The 15602-nt window shown below is 44.9% G+C and overlaps 1 protein-coding gene across 1 annotated transcript in view; it reads left to right on the forward strand.

Moving 5' to 3' along the window:
- The window catches only part of PDIA5 (protein disulfide isomerase family A member 5), a 107009-nt gene that overhangs the window by 67382 nt on the left and 24025 nt on the right, over positions 1–15602 (forward strand). Inside the window, exons 12-14 of the mRNA XM_086615774.1 lie at positions 6809–6879; positions 7949–8112; positions 10639–10769. Coding sequence (XP_086471900.1) covers positions 6809–6879; positions 7949–8112; positions 10639–10769 — 366 coding nt within the window. The remainder of the gene's footprint in view (positions 1–6808; positions 6880–7948; positions 8113–10638; positions 10770–15602) is intronic.

A 15602-nucleotide genomic window follows, 5' to 3' on the forward strand; every position in this document is an offset into this window, starting at 1 on the left:
CATCTGCCTGCTGGTGGGATTCTGGAGGGAGGTGACTCCTCTGCGCAGGGGCAATTTGGGGAACTATGATCGCTGTCGTTCTGGGAGTGCAGCTGAGCTGAGCTGCACTGAAGAAAGGAGCTGTTTATTTGCCTGGCTGCCCAGTGCTAATGAGAAGGTTGATTATAAATGAACTGGGAAAACAAAAGTCTTGCTTCGTTTAGACATCTGTTTTAAAAATGGTTAGCAAGAGCCTGTCTTGTACTGGACGTCGTTGCACTGGTTTTTGTAAGCTTTGAGTTCTTTTTCCTGTCTTGTAATGCTACTCCTTTACGCTTACTCCATGTGCTCTTTTCCATTTCAGCCTTGGCCCTTGCAGCCTGGGGCTGCTTTTGTGCAAGAGGAGCAGGGTGAGGTTTTGAGAGGTCAAAGGAGTTGTCCAGAACTGTTCAGCAGAGTCAGGCACTGAACACGGACTGGTTTCTGCTGCTGGGTGGAGAGTAACTCTGACTTGCACCTCCAGAGGAGCTGCTTGTCTTCTGCAGGAAAACACTGAGGGTGGAGGGTGTGGGAGTCCTCTTGTGTAGACACCTACAAGTCCCTTGGGTGTTTCCACCAGCCTTGACCCAGAGTGGCTCAAAGGATGCCAGTGCTTGGAGTAGGCTGCAGGGCATCCTTGTGTTGACGGTGACCTTTCTCTTCTCATCTGGGATTGAACAAGTTACTTCCCTTACTTAGTCTTTTAGTTTTTTGTCAGTATACACTTGACACGACAGTGCATCTTCTAAAAGCACATCTATCATGGATGCCCACTACACACTTGTCAGCTTCCTTCCACTCTCCCAGCAGACCTTATACAGCATATTGGAGCATCTGGACTAAGGGCCTGTAGGGTTGTTGTTATTTTCCCATTCATTTTATGAACAGAAAACGTCTAAAACTAGAGGAGCTTAGCACAGAGGGATACAGCTGCTGCTGAACAACTTAATGTAGCAATCAAAGGAGAGGCAGTGACCTTGGAATTCATTTAAATGACTTTTTCATTGGCCTTGAGAATTTAATGGCAGTCCTCACAGGATTATTGAAAGGTAGGATAAATAATCATCAGAGAGATGAATTGATTTGCAGTGTGTAGGTCTGACTTCTTATTCATATCTCTCCTTTTCTGCAATGGTAGGTGGAAGCAGACTGTACCATGCAATAGCAAAATTCTCATAAAGATGGCCAGAGAAGCATCGTTTATCGTGAGAGAAGCTCTTGAGATTCGTTTGTTTTTCTTTCAGATACAGTTTAGTGCGGTGGCTTTTTTTTCCAGGCTGGTGTATCATGCTGCCCTCTGTCAGGGGTAGAACAAGCATTGCATGATAAAGACTTGAGGACTTCAGTTTGCATTTAAGTGCCTTTAAAGACATGATCTCTCTTCTCCTTTATTTTAAGCATGAGTGAGTTAGCTCTGTGGCAGTCAGTAGTGCTGTGTCTGTGTGATGTTCATGAAAGAAACAGGAACAGTGACATTTCATAGAACCGATATCTTTCTCCAAAATATTACTTACATGAATTTTAGATGCTTTGGATTGTTTTTTATTTCCTGGGCAAACTATGCCTAGCTTGTTGGGGTTGATTTTTTTTTTTTTTTTTTCCCCCTCCACATAGGTTTATGAAAATTCAGGTTGTTTGATACTTTTGGTTGATGAGTTCTAATATCAATGATTGTGTAATATAGTGTAGATTGTGTAGATACTGTATCTAGAGCACAGTATGAAGCTTGCTCTGGCTGGAGGACTTGCGGTGTGTAAAGGCCACCCAGGTGAGGTTACCTTTGCAAAAAAAGTATTTTTTTGTACAAACTGGAGCTAGCTAATTCAGAGAGGTTCTCAGGTATCTGAGCTGGGCTTGAGATGCCCATATTTAGAAGTGAGCAAGAGCACAAAATGAATAAAGTTGCCTGCTCCTAAAAGGAGACATAAATCAACTTGGGCAGGCGTCAAAGGGAACTGTCGACCCCTTCCACAAAGCCATATGCCTGCAAGTTTTCTGTAGGTGGCAAATAAATCATTTTGCCAGCCTCTTTCATGCTCTTAACCAAGACAGGAAATGCTGAGACAGTAACTCTTCCTCAGCCTTTTCCAGCTTCTTCCTGAATTCCTCGGCTTTGTCGGAGGCCCATCTCAAGTGTATGTACACCAACGCACGCAGCATGGGAAATAAACAGGATGAGCTAGAGATGCGTGTACATGAGCAGGGCTACGACCTTATTGGCATCACGGAGACGTGGTGGGACGACTCCTATGACTGGAGTGTCAACATGGAGGGGTATAAGCTTTTTAGAAAGGACAGGAAGGGGAGACGAGGAGGGGGTGTCGCTCTCTACGTCAGCAACCGGCTGGAGTGCGTGGAGCTTCGCCTGGGGTCGGAGGACGAGCTGACAGAGAGCTTATGGGTCAAGATTAGAGGACGGGGACGGATAGGGGATGTTACGGTAGGAGTCTGTTACAGGCCACCTGGCCAGGAGGACAGAGCAGATGAGGCGCTTTATAGCCAGATAGGAGCAGCCTCGCGGTCACAAGCCCTGGTCCTCATGGGGGACTTCAACCACCCTGACATCTGTTGGAGAGACAATACGGCAGGGCACAGGCAGTCCAAGAGGTTCCTGGAATGCGTGGATGACAACTTCCTCCTGCAGGTGATAGAGGAGCCGACAAGGAGGGGTGCCATGCTTGACCTTGTGCTCACCAACAGGGAGGGACTGGTGGGCGATGTGAAACTTAAGGATAGCCTTGGCTGCAGTGACCACGACACAGTGGAGTTCAAGATCCATGGGGCAGCAAGGAAACCATTCAGCAAGCTCTGTACCCTAGACTTCAAGAAGGCGGACTTCGGCCTCTTGAAGCACCTGATGGGCAAAGTGCCGTGGGAGGCGGCCCTGGAGGGACAAGGGGCCCAGGAAAGTTGGTCCACATTCAAGGAGCACCTTCTCCAAGCTCAGCAGAGGTGCATCCCGACGAAGAACAAGTCGGGCAAAAAGACCAGGAGGCCGGCGTGGATGAGCAAGGAGCTCCTGGACCAACTGAAAATGAAGAGGTTAGCCTACAGAGGGTGGAAGCGGAGACAGATAGCCTGGGAGGAATACAGAGAAGCTGTAAGAGTGACCAGGGATCAAGTGAGGAAGGCTAAAGCCCTAAAGGAATTGAATTTGGCAAGGGATATAAAAAGCAACAAGAAATGCTTCTATAGGTATGTAGGGGACAAAAGGAAGTCCAAGGAGAACATAGGCCCCCTCCGGAAGGATACTGGTGCTCTGGTTACCCGGGACATAGAGAAGGCTGAGGTACTCAATGAATTTTTTGCCTCAGTCTTCACTGGTAAAGCCTCTTGTCTTACCACCCAAGCTGTGGAAAGAACTAGCAGGGACTGTGAGGATGAACCACCGCCCACTGTACTTGAAGACCAGGTTCGAGAACATCTGAGGAACTTGAAGGTGCACAAGTCCATGGGACCTGATGAGATCCATCCGCGGGTCCTGAAGGAACTGGCGGATGAAGTTGCCAAGCCACTGGCTATTGTATTCGAGAAGTCGTGGCGGTCTGGCGAGGTCCCCGATGACTGGAAGAGAGGGAACATAACCCCCATTTTTAAAAAGGGGAACAAGGAGGACCCGGGCAACTACAGACCGGTCAGCCTCACCTCTGTGCCTGGCAAGGTCATGGAGCAGATTCTCCTGGGAACCATGCTAAGGCACATGGAGAGCAAGGAGGTGGTGGGTGACAGCCAACATGGCTTCACCAAAGGCAGATCGTGCCTGACCAACTTGGTGGCCTTTTACGATGGGGTGACAACATCGGTGGACAAGGGTCGACCAACGGATGTCATCTACTTGGACTTGTGCAAAGCTTTTGACACTGTCCCGCACGACATTCTTCTCTCTAAACTAGAGAGTCATGGGTTTGATGGATGGACCACTCGGTGGATAAGGAATTGGCTCAATGGCCGCACTCAGAGAGTAGTGGTCAACGGCTCAATGTCCAAGTGGAGACCGGTCACGAGTGGCGTCCCTCAGGGGTCCGTGTTGGGCCCGGCCCTCTTCAACATCTTTGTCGGTGACGTGGACAGTGGCATGGAGTGCACCCTCAGCAAGTTCGCCGATGACACCAAGCTGTGTGGTGCCGTCGACACGCTGGAAGGGAGGGATGCCATCCAGAGGGACCTCGACAGGCTGGAGAGGTGGGCCCGTACCAACCTCATGAAGTTTAACCAGGCCAAATGCAAGGTCCTACATCTGGGTCGTGGCAATCCCAGGCATAAATACAGACTGGGTGGTGAATGGATCGACAGCAGCCCTGAGGAGAAGGACTTGGGAGTACTGGTGGACGAGAAGCTCAATATGAGCCGGCAATGTGCTCTTGCGGCCCAGAAGGCCAACCGCGTCCTGGGCTGCATCAAGAGGAGCGTGGCCAGCAGGTCGAGGGAGGTGATTCTCCCCCTCTACTCTGCCCTCGTGAGACCTCACTTGGAGTACTGCGTCCAGTTCTGGAGTCCCCAACATAAGAAGGACATGGACCAGTTGGAGAGGGTCCAGAGGAGGGCCACGAAGATGATAAGAGGGCTGGAGCACCTTTCCTATGAGGACAGGCTGAAAGAGTTGGGGCTGTTCAGCCTGGAGAAGAGGAGGCTCCGGGGTGACCTTATAGCGGTCTTCCAGTACCTCAAGGGGGCCTACAGGAAAGATGGGGAGAGGCTGTTCAGGAGGGCCAGTTATGATAGGACAAGGGGTAACGGTTTTAAAATAGAGGGAGGTAGGTTCAGGTTGGATATTAGGAAAAAATTTTTTACCATGAGAGTGGTAGAACACTGGAACAGGTTGCCCAGAGAGGTGGTGGATGCTCCATCCCTGGAGACGTTCAAGGCCAGGTTGGACAAGGCCCTGAGCAACCTGATCTAGTTGGAGATATCCCTGTTCCTTGCAGGGGGGTTGGACTAGATGACCTTTGAAGGTCCCTTCCAGCCCTAACCATTCTATGATTCTATGATTCTATGAATTCACCTCTGAAGCTGGTGCATTCGTCTCCCAGCTTGGTCACACGTGCTCCCACCACCGTGTAAGACCGAAGCAAAGCTTCCTCCTCCTGCTCAGATCCCCTCGTTCTGCTGCTCCTACTGCATGAAAGCATTGGTTTTGCTCAAAAGAAAGACATGGGGTTTCTTGATGCTGTGATTGCTATGCACATGACTAAGCGGCATGGACCTTAGCTAGTGTTTGAACTGGAGTTTGGTCTGGGTATTTGCCATAATTCTGTGGTGGGATTTGCAGTCTTTATTCAAACGTATCCACCCAGTGCTATAAAAGTGCCCTGAAAGCATTGCGTGGTGTGCTGCAGTGGTTGGAGCTCTGCTGAAGTCCCGGTTTGCTGTGGTGGAGCTACACCTGGGTGTCCTATTGCTTCTTGGCTGCGAACGCTCTTTACTTGTGCTGTATAAAACATGGTTGTCTGGTTGAGTTCAGGCTTAGGTTTGCATCTGCTGGCTTCAGCAGTCATCCCATTAGAGGGAATCAAAGCAGCACTGAGATTCAGAGTCCTTGGTTTATTTTCTTTTCGACAGTGGTGTAAAAATAGCCCCAGCCCTGTTCCCTTCAGCTTTTGCTGCAGCTGCACTGAAACAGATTTTTAGCTGTGTTTTCTGATAAAACTTTCAAAAGCTCGGCAAAGTCCGGGCTTTCAAGTGCCTGTTCCAACAATAACAGCTGAGGAAAGGAAAGCTGGCTGCTGCAAACAAGAGGGCAAGGGATTGTGTTGAGGTTATGTTGCACGGGGACAGGCGAGCTCGGTGCCTCTGGGTCGTGCCGTGCACCTTATTACAGCTCTCCGCGTCTCCGACCTGCGCACGGAAGCTGGCCCTCGCCCTGCCCGGGTGTCCGTCCCTGCCGCTCCGTCCCGTTGCTCTGACCCTGCGGGGTCTGCACCAGTTCCTCGGAGGCTGCGCGGGGGCGAGGAAGGGGCTGCAGCCATCGGTGCTGAAGCGTAACTTGACGTCGCAGCAGGAACCTCACCTGGTCCTGAAAGTTCAGCTCGCCGGGAAGCGATTGCAGCAGCTGAAAGCAGTTTAGTTTACACCCAAATAATTTGTTTTATATCTGCTTTTCTCGGTCATGCATTCATTTCACTTTATTGTAATGTCAGCACTTAGCAGTGAAGTAATGGCAGATCTCTGGAGAACTTCGCACGAGTGAGAAAGCACCATTATCTTGGTTTTACAGGCCCTGCTTATGTTGGGAACATATGTGGTGGTGTAATTACACTGATGTGATTAAATCAGTGCAAATCCTTGCTAGAGGGACATGCTGCACCACTGTAAAGCGGGGCTTATTATCAGTGCAGTTTAATTCAAATTACGTTACTCAATTAAGCTGTGCTAGTATAAGCCTCGGCTTAGTCAGGAAGTCACATGAGGGCCTGTGTTGTTTCTTTTGAAAGCAGATAAAAATTTGGAAACTGAAATGGGTGAGGTTGTGCCTCGCCCAAGAGCGTGCTAGAAACTATGGGCTTGACAAATACTGCCTTTATACTACTTTCTGGGAGGAAAGAGGTGTGGGTGTGAATTCAGGCGTTTTGTTATTATTTTTTAACAGATTAAATTCTTTGTTTAAGCCATAGTGACCACTTTGGAAAAGATCCTAAATCATACTAAGGCTTTACAAGTAAATTAAGTAAAATGCATGCTAAATTCTAGTAAATCTCTACCACATGGTTTTGGATTTTGATGATGGCTAGATGGGTCAATGAATAACCATGGTGTATACAACCTAATTGGATTTTTTTTTTTTTTTTGGCAGGGTGTGGGCACTGTAAGAAAATGAAGCCAGAATATGAGAAGGCTGCAGAGTTTCTCCATGTAGCCAGTGATGTAAGCTAATTTCCTTTATTATATCCTTCAAATAATCAGTAATAAATAACTGGAGTAATAAAAGTGACTTTTCCCCCTACAACAAATTCAGCTGTTCTCATCCTCCCACAGGACGCTTCAAAATGTGCTTCCAAAGTACAGTCTCATCACTAATGCATGAGCCCTGCCAAAGTCTTAGAAAGAACATTCTGTCTTGAACGAAAACAAAATCGAAAAATGTTTATGTATTCTGCTGTAGGCCTTATACATAATATGATCAAATCCAAAATGGATTTTTTCCCCCTTACTTAAAGGCATCGAATGTGAAGAAACATAAGCTTTTATTTATGAATTAGATTTAGGAAAAAAACAAAGAGGGTTGATCCCTCTTTCAGATATCCTGGTTTTATGGTTGTATCACTCCATTAGCTTCATTGTAAGTGCTCCATCAGCATGGCTGGAGAAGAGGGATCCAATAATATAAGTATTAGTGTTATTGATTCAGTCTCGTGCTGTGTACTCCATGCAAGAAGAGAAGTAGGATTAGTCTCCCCTGTACTTTAAGCATCTTCAGTGGAGACATCTAGAGTCCCTTTGTAGTTGTTGGAGGAGATGAGAAAAACGAAGATCAGATGAATCACACTCTACAAGTGTCTGTTCTCCTGTGGCTCTAAAGGTGGTCCATGTAAAGATGCCCACAAGTTAGGGAAAGATGAATTTGCCTTGAAGTAAACTTGTCTTTAATAGCATTCGTTTCTTCTGGGAGAAATCGGGATATATGGGAGGAAACATCATTCCTGGAAACAGCTTTTAAGCCTTATAAAATGAGGTAAGTGTTATAAAGTGAGTTACATACAGGGAATCCTGTCAGAAATGGGAGGAGAACAGGTAACACTCTGGTTACATTTAGTCCATAAGATGTCCCTTCCTGGTTTTCCATCAGTCCTCTGTGTTTTTGTGTGTTTCTGTGCTGAGTACCTGAGAAAGCAAAGGCACCTAGATTGTGAGTGATTGCCCCCAAGTCTGCTCTTTCCTGCCAAAGGGGTGTGTGTATGTTTCTGGGATTTACAGTTCGTGGTCTCTGTTTTAGAGTCCAGGTGTCCTTGCAGCAGTCGATGCTACAGTCAACAAGGCACTGGCTGAAAGATATCACATCTCAGGGTTTCCTACTTTGAAGTATTTTAAGGATGGAGAGGAGAAATACACTCTGCCACACCTCAGAACAAAGAAGAAGATCATCGACTGGCTGCTAAAGTAAGTTTTGAGGATCTGAGATAGCATTTGGGTTCCTGGTTACTGGCTCCCGAAGACTGCTTTGGTGAGGAAGTAAATCTTAATCCTCGCTTCATCGACTGTCTAAATCCCTTGCTAACAAAACCAAATTGAATTCCAGTATTCAAAGCCATACAAACATGTATGTTAATTTTGGTCTCTAATACACCAAATCCTTTATTTGCTGCAGGGTTTTTCATAGTTGTCCAGGTAATTTTTTCCAAAAGTAAATATTTTTTGAATGCACCCTAAGCCGCTCACCAGAGAAGGAATAGCAATGGCTCTGAAAAATAAACAGAACATTTGTTGTTCCCTCTTTACACTAAGCAGCAGATTTCACTGTTAGTAACTGCATTTCTGCAGTTGTACTTTTCTCTTTCCAGCATTTCAGAGCCAATGCCTAGAATACCAGCTACATGGGGCTGAACGAAAGCCAGTGAGACCAACAAAAACAGCACCTTTGACTGCACTTCCCAACTTTTCTTGGCTGGTGTGCTAAAATATGCAGAATTAAGTTTGATGTATGATGAAAAAAGTTTAATTTCAAAGAAGTAAATTGCTGGTACAATTCTTTCTCTAAGTATTCTGAAATAAAATATGCATTTACTTTAGGTTCTGTAAGCCTAATGTATTTTCTGCATTATTCAATGGGAGAAAAAAAAATGCCACTGTTTTGTGAAGTGTTTGAATCATTTAACTGTTAAGTGTGGTTGTTGTGAGGAGTGCAATCTTAATTTTTCCCTTCTTATTTGGTGGGGAGAGGGGAGTTGTGTGAGGTTTATTTGGTTGAGTTTTTTTCTTTTCTTTTTAAATTACATCTCTGAGTCCTTCAAATCAGGTAATAAATATGGTCCGGCAACATCTTTGTAGCATGTTGGGAAGTTTTATGTGTATTTTACATTTAGACACAGTACTCCCCTGGCCTTTCTGCATACTCAGGCTCCAGGCTGCTGTGTCAATACTGGATGTTAAGTCACTGTCCGAGTTTCACCAGTTTGCTGGAGTATTTTGAGCACTATGTATTTTGTATTGAGTTAAACAGTCAGGTTGATGCTGCGTGTACATATTGGCAAGTGAATAAACAGTGAGGAGGAGGGGAAAGGGTGTTAATCCCTTCTGGATCCTGCTGTGCCTCTGGAAGACTTCTGTCTGCAGCCTCAGGTAGTCAGCAACACAGGGGAAACCCAGACAAGTTGTCTTCTGCTCTTGGCTGCTGGATGTTCTCCCAGCTAGAGATGTAATAGAGTAATATCCTTGTTTGCTGACGGGGGATAAAATTGGCACAGCTGCACTGAAGTTGGTGGAAATAGGGATGCATCTGGGGTGCAGGCTGGACATAAAAGTACAGCTTGTGTAAACCTATCCCAAGGAGTGGTCTAGTCGCAGCCATGGGAGTTTCGGCTCTGGTCCATCTGTGGTGGCTGTTACCCGTGTCTGGGTGGCTTATTTCAGGTCAGCATGGGAAGATCTGTGTGAGATGAAGTCGCGCCTGTGACGTTAACTGTAATCGATGACAGCCCACGCCGACTGTGTTCGTGTGAAAATTCAGACCAGCTGCCCTAGTTCTTTTGCTAACGACTGGCAAATTAGTATCGATGGAAACACGATGGATGTCCACCAAGTGACCTTGAGTGGGACTTTAAAAATCAAGTTTTTTCTCCACTTGGTTTTTATGTACCTAATACAACTTAAAATGATGTCATTCAAAGTGACAGGAAAGTCTGAAAAGCTACTTTATTACCAAGGCGACATATGAAGGTCTTTGTACCGTGGCACCATTCTGATGATTTTATATAAGTAATCACTATTTAAGATACAGCAGGAATGAATTTAATGAGTCTGAGAGAAGTCTGTGAGCTGGTGAATAGCAGAAGTTTTGTTAGAGGTGCTGTAGATGTGCGGGATTGCTCTGATCTAGTCAGTATGTGCAGTCATAATTGAAACCTGACATTCTCTTTATCAAGGTAAAATATTCCAGTTCAGTCACCCCCAGTCTTCCAAGTGGAACGATGCTGATTATTGCATCCTGGCTTTAATATCTGAATTCAAGAGAAGGTCATGAAATTCTTTATAGAAGTTTGCATGATAGCGATAAAGAGTACAAAAAGGATGTTTGAATGGAAGATGCTATTCTGTTTCAGTTGCCTTTTGATTCCACCTGCTTGCTGTTCTTCTCCATTCATGCCTATGGATGACACAGCAATACAAGAACAATGTTCTTTCCACCCAGATGCTGGATTCAACGTAGGAAATCTTTATTCTGTATTCCTACTCATATGCCTGAGTACGATCACTTAAATTATATTTTTATTGAGTTACAGAAATTAACTTGCATGTCTTTTCTTGTTATCTGGTGTTGGAAATATCAAGCACATTTTTCTACTGCACAGGCACCCTGAAGGATTGTTTGACCTCACTTCCCTCATGGTAGTTAGGACCAGGATGTCATGCCCCTTTGCCTGCTTCCAGAAACATTTTCAGACCAGTCTCGTTTCCCTTCTTTTCTAGTCCTGAAGCACCACCTCCACCTGAACCTGCATGGGAAGAAAAACAGACTAGCGTTATCCACCTTGCTGGAGAAGACTTCAGGGAGTCCTTGAAGAAGAAGAAGCACACCCTTGTCATGTTCTATGCACCATGTGAGTAAATACCTCTCTACATGGATGGCTTTTATAAGCCGTACAGTTTATGAAATCCTAAATTAATTCCCTCACTGTCCCCAGACTTTTAAGGGTAAAGAACTGATTCTGAATATAACTACATGGGACCATCATTGGCACCATTGTTTGTATCTTTATAAAATGGACACAAAACAGTGTACACTGTTTATTTAAGGAGTTACCATGTTAACGCAGACACCAAAGCGGGCAGGGGTACAAAACCAAAACAGATTTATTTTCCTCTTCTGCATTTTATGGTCCATAGAACAAAATGTGATCCGTTATAGTAGCACAATGGACATAGAGAGCTTGGCTTATTAGTGCAGTGCTTCAGTAGTGAAATCGATAGTAGTGGTGTGGGAGCCATCAGTCCCCAGAGGCTGAGAACAAATTTTGATGGAATAAATTTTGTCTGTAATAAATCTACATTTAAATCTCCACTGGGAATACGAGCATAGCTTTGTCCTCCCAGATTGTTTTGCGTGCATCACACACACGCTTGCTTTTTGAAGCTCCTGAGAATATTTCTAGAGAAGTTTTGAATCAGGCCCGTTATAAATTAGGTGAGTGGGAGGGACCTCTTTTGTTTTCCTGTGTTGTCCCAGAGACAGGCAGACTTGCTGCAGGTTCTTAACTTTTGAGAGGTCTGTCAAAGGGAGAAGATAATCCTGGCATTTAATATTAGACAGTATTAACTTGCTTTTATAGCACCATGACTCAGCCCCCCCAGCTGCAAGAAAAATTCTTCCCTATCACATGGCCAGCTATGCAATTCATGGGTAACCTTCAGATAAGCAGTTAGTAACTTGTTTCCATTAAACTGAAGGTATTTTCCAGAAAGGCTCAGGTCCTTCATGTTTAATCAGGCAGCCCCTTATTTTGCTTTTCTATTAGAGAATTAAACATGAATGCCTTTGGGCTCCCGTGAAGCTCTGCTGGATGTGGGAGAAGGGAGGGATGCAATTCAGAAGGGAGATTTCTGGAAGGTTGTAAAAGGAAAGGCAAGGGGACTTAATCCCTTCTCAACTCCAGTTCCCACCACTTATTGACTAAAAATTGCCGATGTGCCAGGAATTTCTGATTCATGGACCTCAACTGGTTAAGAGCAAGCCGTAACTTTAAAATCAAATGATTGCACACAAAATGGTAAGATTTAGGAGTTTGTCTCTTGAGTTCTCTTTACCTGATGAGTGACTTTCTGTGAAAGTAAGAGATTTATTTCCCTTCTGGTTTTTAGCTGCATCTTTTTAAGGCACTTAAATTCTTGGTCTTTTTTAAGGCCGTGTTTAAAGCAAAAGACGCTACGTGCAATGAGTATGTAGCACTCAGGGTTGAAAAGATGAGGCAGCTTGCCTGATGGGCTAACTGATACTGTTATTTGCAAGTTGACTTCTACCCTTGCACCAGGAGGGGTGAGTGAAGATCAGCCTGGCCCCTTATGTATGAATGGGCTGTAAAAACAAGGCTTCTGTGATTGAGGCTGCCCTTCAGACATGTTCTCCTTGCACTGTTTTGGATACAGTGCTGCATGAGACCACCTATATACAGGATAGAGAGGTGTTAGCTGGAACCACTTCTGGCCTTCCCATGACTCCGAAGACAGTCAGCGTTGCTGCTGTGTTGTCAGTATGTGGGTCATGCACAGTTTCTGATTTGTCAGATTTGTTCTCTCTAAATGTGGAAGTGTCTGTGTGCAAGCAGAAAGCAGGCGCGCAGAGGGAGTGCAACGAGCCTGCCCTTTATTGGGTGCAGGGGAAGGTAGCAAGGGAATATTTTAAATCTCTGGTTTCTGTGAAATAATCATTAATGCAATAGAATGGTACAAATCATTCTATTTTTCTGCAGTGATAATGTGCCTCCTGCTAAATTTGATAGATTAGCTTTTATTTACCATTTTCTCAATCTTGAGACCTCTTGGAGCTTACATTGCCAATTAGTCTTAACTTGCTTATTTCAGTGCAGAAGGAACACTGCTAAAATTGCCAGGCCCCATTATCTCAAATAATTTTCTTTTTCTATTCAGATCCACATCTTAGGTCAGTGCAGACTCACAGTATGTTATTCCATTCACTTGTGACTCTGTGACAGTATTTGTTACACTTACACATATGCTGAGATATTTTAAGATTGAGGGTGTGTGTATATGTGCATATATAAAGTATGTTTACATATAAATATTTATGCTAAGAAATGTATCTCTCATCTGTCATTAGAATTTAAAGTAGAAAGTTGAATATTCTGACCTTTGTAAAGCTTTCAGCTACAGTGACAAACCTTTAGGCAAAGGCCACAGATATATATCTTACATGCAAATTAAAATGAGGTCTGGCTTTTCCGTGACAGCTTCCAGTCCAAATCACTTAATATGTATAGGAGAACGATCAATCTGCTGCTTTGCCGATGACTCTGGACTGAGCTGAGAGGTGCTTTAATGGTACTGAACAGTGTTTCACAGTGATTTAGCTCTGGAAGAGAAGACTGCTACATCCACATGGAAAAGATGGGAAACTCATTACTTCATCACCCTGAATGTGGGTGAAGTGTAAAGGTTATTCCTGGTGCCTGTGGAATATTTTAAGGACTGAGAATCAGAATCAAAAGTCTTGAAATTACTGGTAAAAAAAGAAAAAATCCACTCCTGTGTGGACTTGGCACCCACAGAGAGATATTCTTGATTTCACGTTCCTATTCCTCCCTCGTGGCATTTCTGTGTACTGTTGTGACTGATTTGCGTCAGGAAGCAGCAGTAGGAGCAGGTCCCCAGTGCTGACTTGGGGCAAAAGTGCCAGCTGCAGAAAAGCTAAAGCTGCTTGTGCCAATAACTGCCGTGGACCTGATCTTCATGCGGGTGTCCATTGAGTAGGTGTGTATTCTCTGTGGCCACCACGCAGACTGGTGGTGCGGGCTGGCAGTTGTCAGTGCATCTCAGGGCCAGCACTTGGAGCAGGCTGCTGGCATCAGTGCTGCACAGCACCTTGGCCTGGCTCTTCTCTGGACCCTTGTGAGGCTCTTGTGGTCCTAAGCTCTAATTGTTATCCCTGAGTTCAAAACGCCTAAAATAAGAGGACAACGATACAGTCTGCTGAAGTGAAGCGTGGTGCCACAGATGTGTGTTGTGTCCTGGTGACTGCCATGCGGGGTTTGAGGAGCATTCGAAAGCTGTAGGCTTTTTGCACCAGCATTTGAGAAGCATTTCGAGAGAGTTTATGGGATCTGTGTCTATATTATCTCCATAGACCAGTCTTTGGAGTATTGGATACCATCAGTTCCTCCAGGTTTCCTTTTGTAACTGCTTGGCTTTATCCAGAAATGGGAAAAGGAGACGACTAGTCTGAGCGTGGTTTGGTGTATGCACATAGCCTGGTATGTGGATGATGAAGATTTGGGAGCCTGTGGACCAAATCAGAAAGTGAGCCAAATGGACAAGAACAGACGCAGCCTAGCCTGGTCAGACTGCAGTGCTTAACCAGCTGTGGCCAGAAGTACACTAGCTGCACATCTGTCGTCTACATCCACAGCTTATTTCAAGACTCGCAGCATTTACTGTCTAGTATCCTGGACTGACCAGTTTTCATCAGTGGCTCTTTTGGGATCAGCACACTGACTTTTCTTTCTTCTTTCTCTTATGCGCTCACTGTTTGTTCATACAGCTTATCTGAATGTGTTTTATCTGTGTTTTTACTTTTATGTGCTCTCTCCACTCTGTTATCCCAGATAATTGAGATTTGACTTTGCTAATGCATTAAATTTTAACCTCCTCCTACTATAGCAGTGAAAACTGTGCAAAATAGAAGCAGTTGGTTGTGATTAGATGTCAGAATCATAAAGGGCAACAAAATTCCAGTAAATAATGTCTTCTCAGTTGAAGATGTTTTTGCTGCATTACTCAAACTGAATTAAGGAAAAAAAAAAGTGATTGAAGCTAAGTGAGCATTTTTCAATGAAATAGGGAGATGCAGATAGCTCTTCAGGAGCGTACTGTCTTTTTAACCCAAACTACTGTCTGGAGGAGCCCTTGGAGTCCTACATGGAATTTCTTGTTGAGCCAGTGCAAAGATCCATACCAAATTAACGAACGTCATATTTTTTGACTGAAACTCACATGATTCCCTCTTCTGCTGTGTTCATCTCTGGGATTTAAAGTGCCTTTTTGATGTTGTGATTTGGTGATTTGACCGTCAAGTTTTAGCTATTCTTGGGTGATACTCTCTCAAACTTACGCTAGATCTTTTCTGCTCTTGTAGAAATCCTTGATTGTGTTAGACAGAGCATCACCAGCAGGAGGGAGCTGATCCTTCCCCTCTGTTCAGCACTGGTGAGAAACAATTGGGTTGCTGTTTCCAGATCTGGACTCCCCAGTACAGAAAGGACACTGACATACTGGATTGAATCCAGTGAAGAGCCATGATGATGATTAAGGGTCTGGAGCATCTAACATATGAGGAGAGGCTGAGAGAGCTGAGACTGTTCAGCCTGGAGAAGAGGAGGCTTAGGAGGATCTTATCAATATGTATGAGTGCCTGATGTGGGAGGTAAAGGCGGCAGAGCCAGTCTCTTCTCTGCAGTGCCCTGGGACAGGACAAGAGGCAATGGGCACAAATTGAAACACAGGAAATTTTGCTTAAACATAAGAGGAAGTGGAATTTATTTATTTTTACTGTAGCGTGGTTGAACACTGGAACAGGTTGACCAGAGAGGGTGTGGAGTCTCCATCCTTGGAGATACTCAAAACCCAGCTGGACACAGTGCTGGGCAACCTGTTCTACTTGACCCTGTTTTGAGCAGGAGAGTTGGACTAGATGGTCTCCAGAA

Source organism: Tauraco erythrolophus, chromosome 8, assembly GCF_009769465.1.
Source record: "Tauraco erythrolophus isolate bTauEry1 chromosome 8, bTauEry1.pri, whole genome shotgun sequence".
Lineage (NCBI taxonomy): Eukaryota > Metazoa > Chordata > Aves > Musophagiformes > Musophagidae > Tauraco > Tauraco erythrolophus.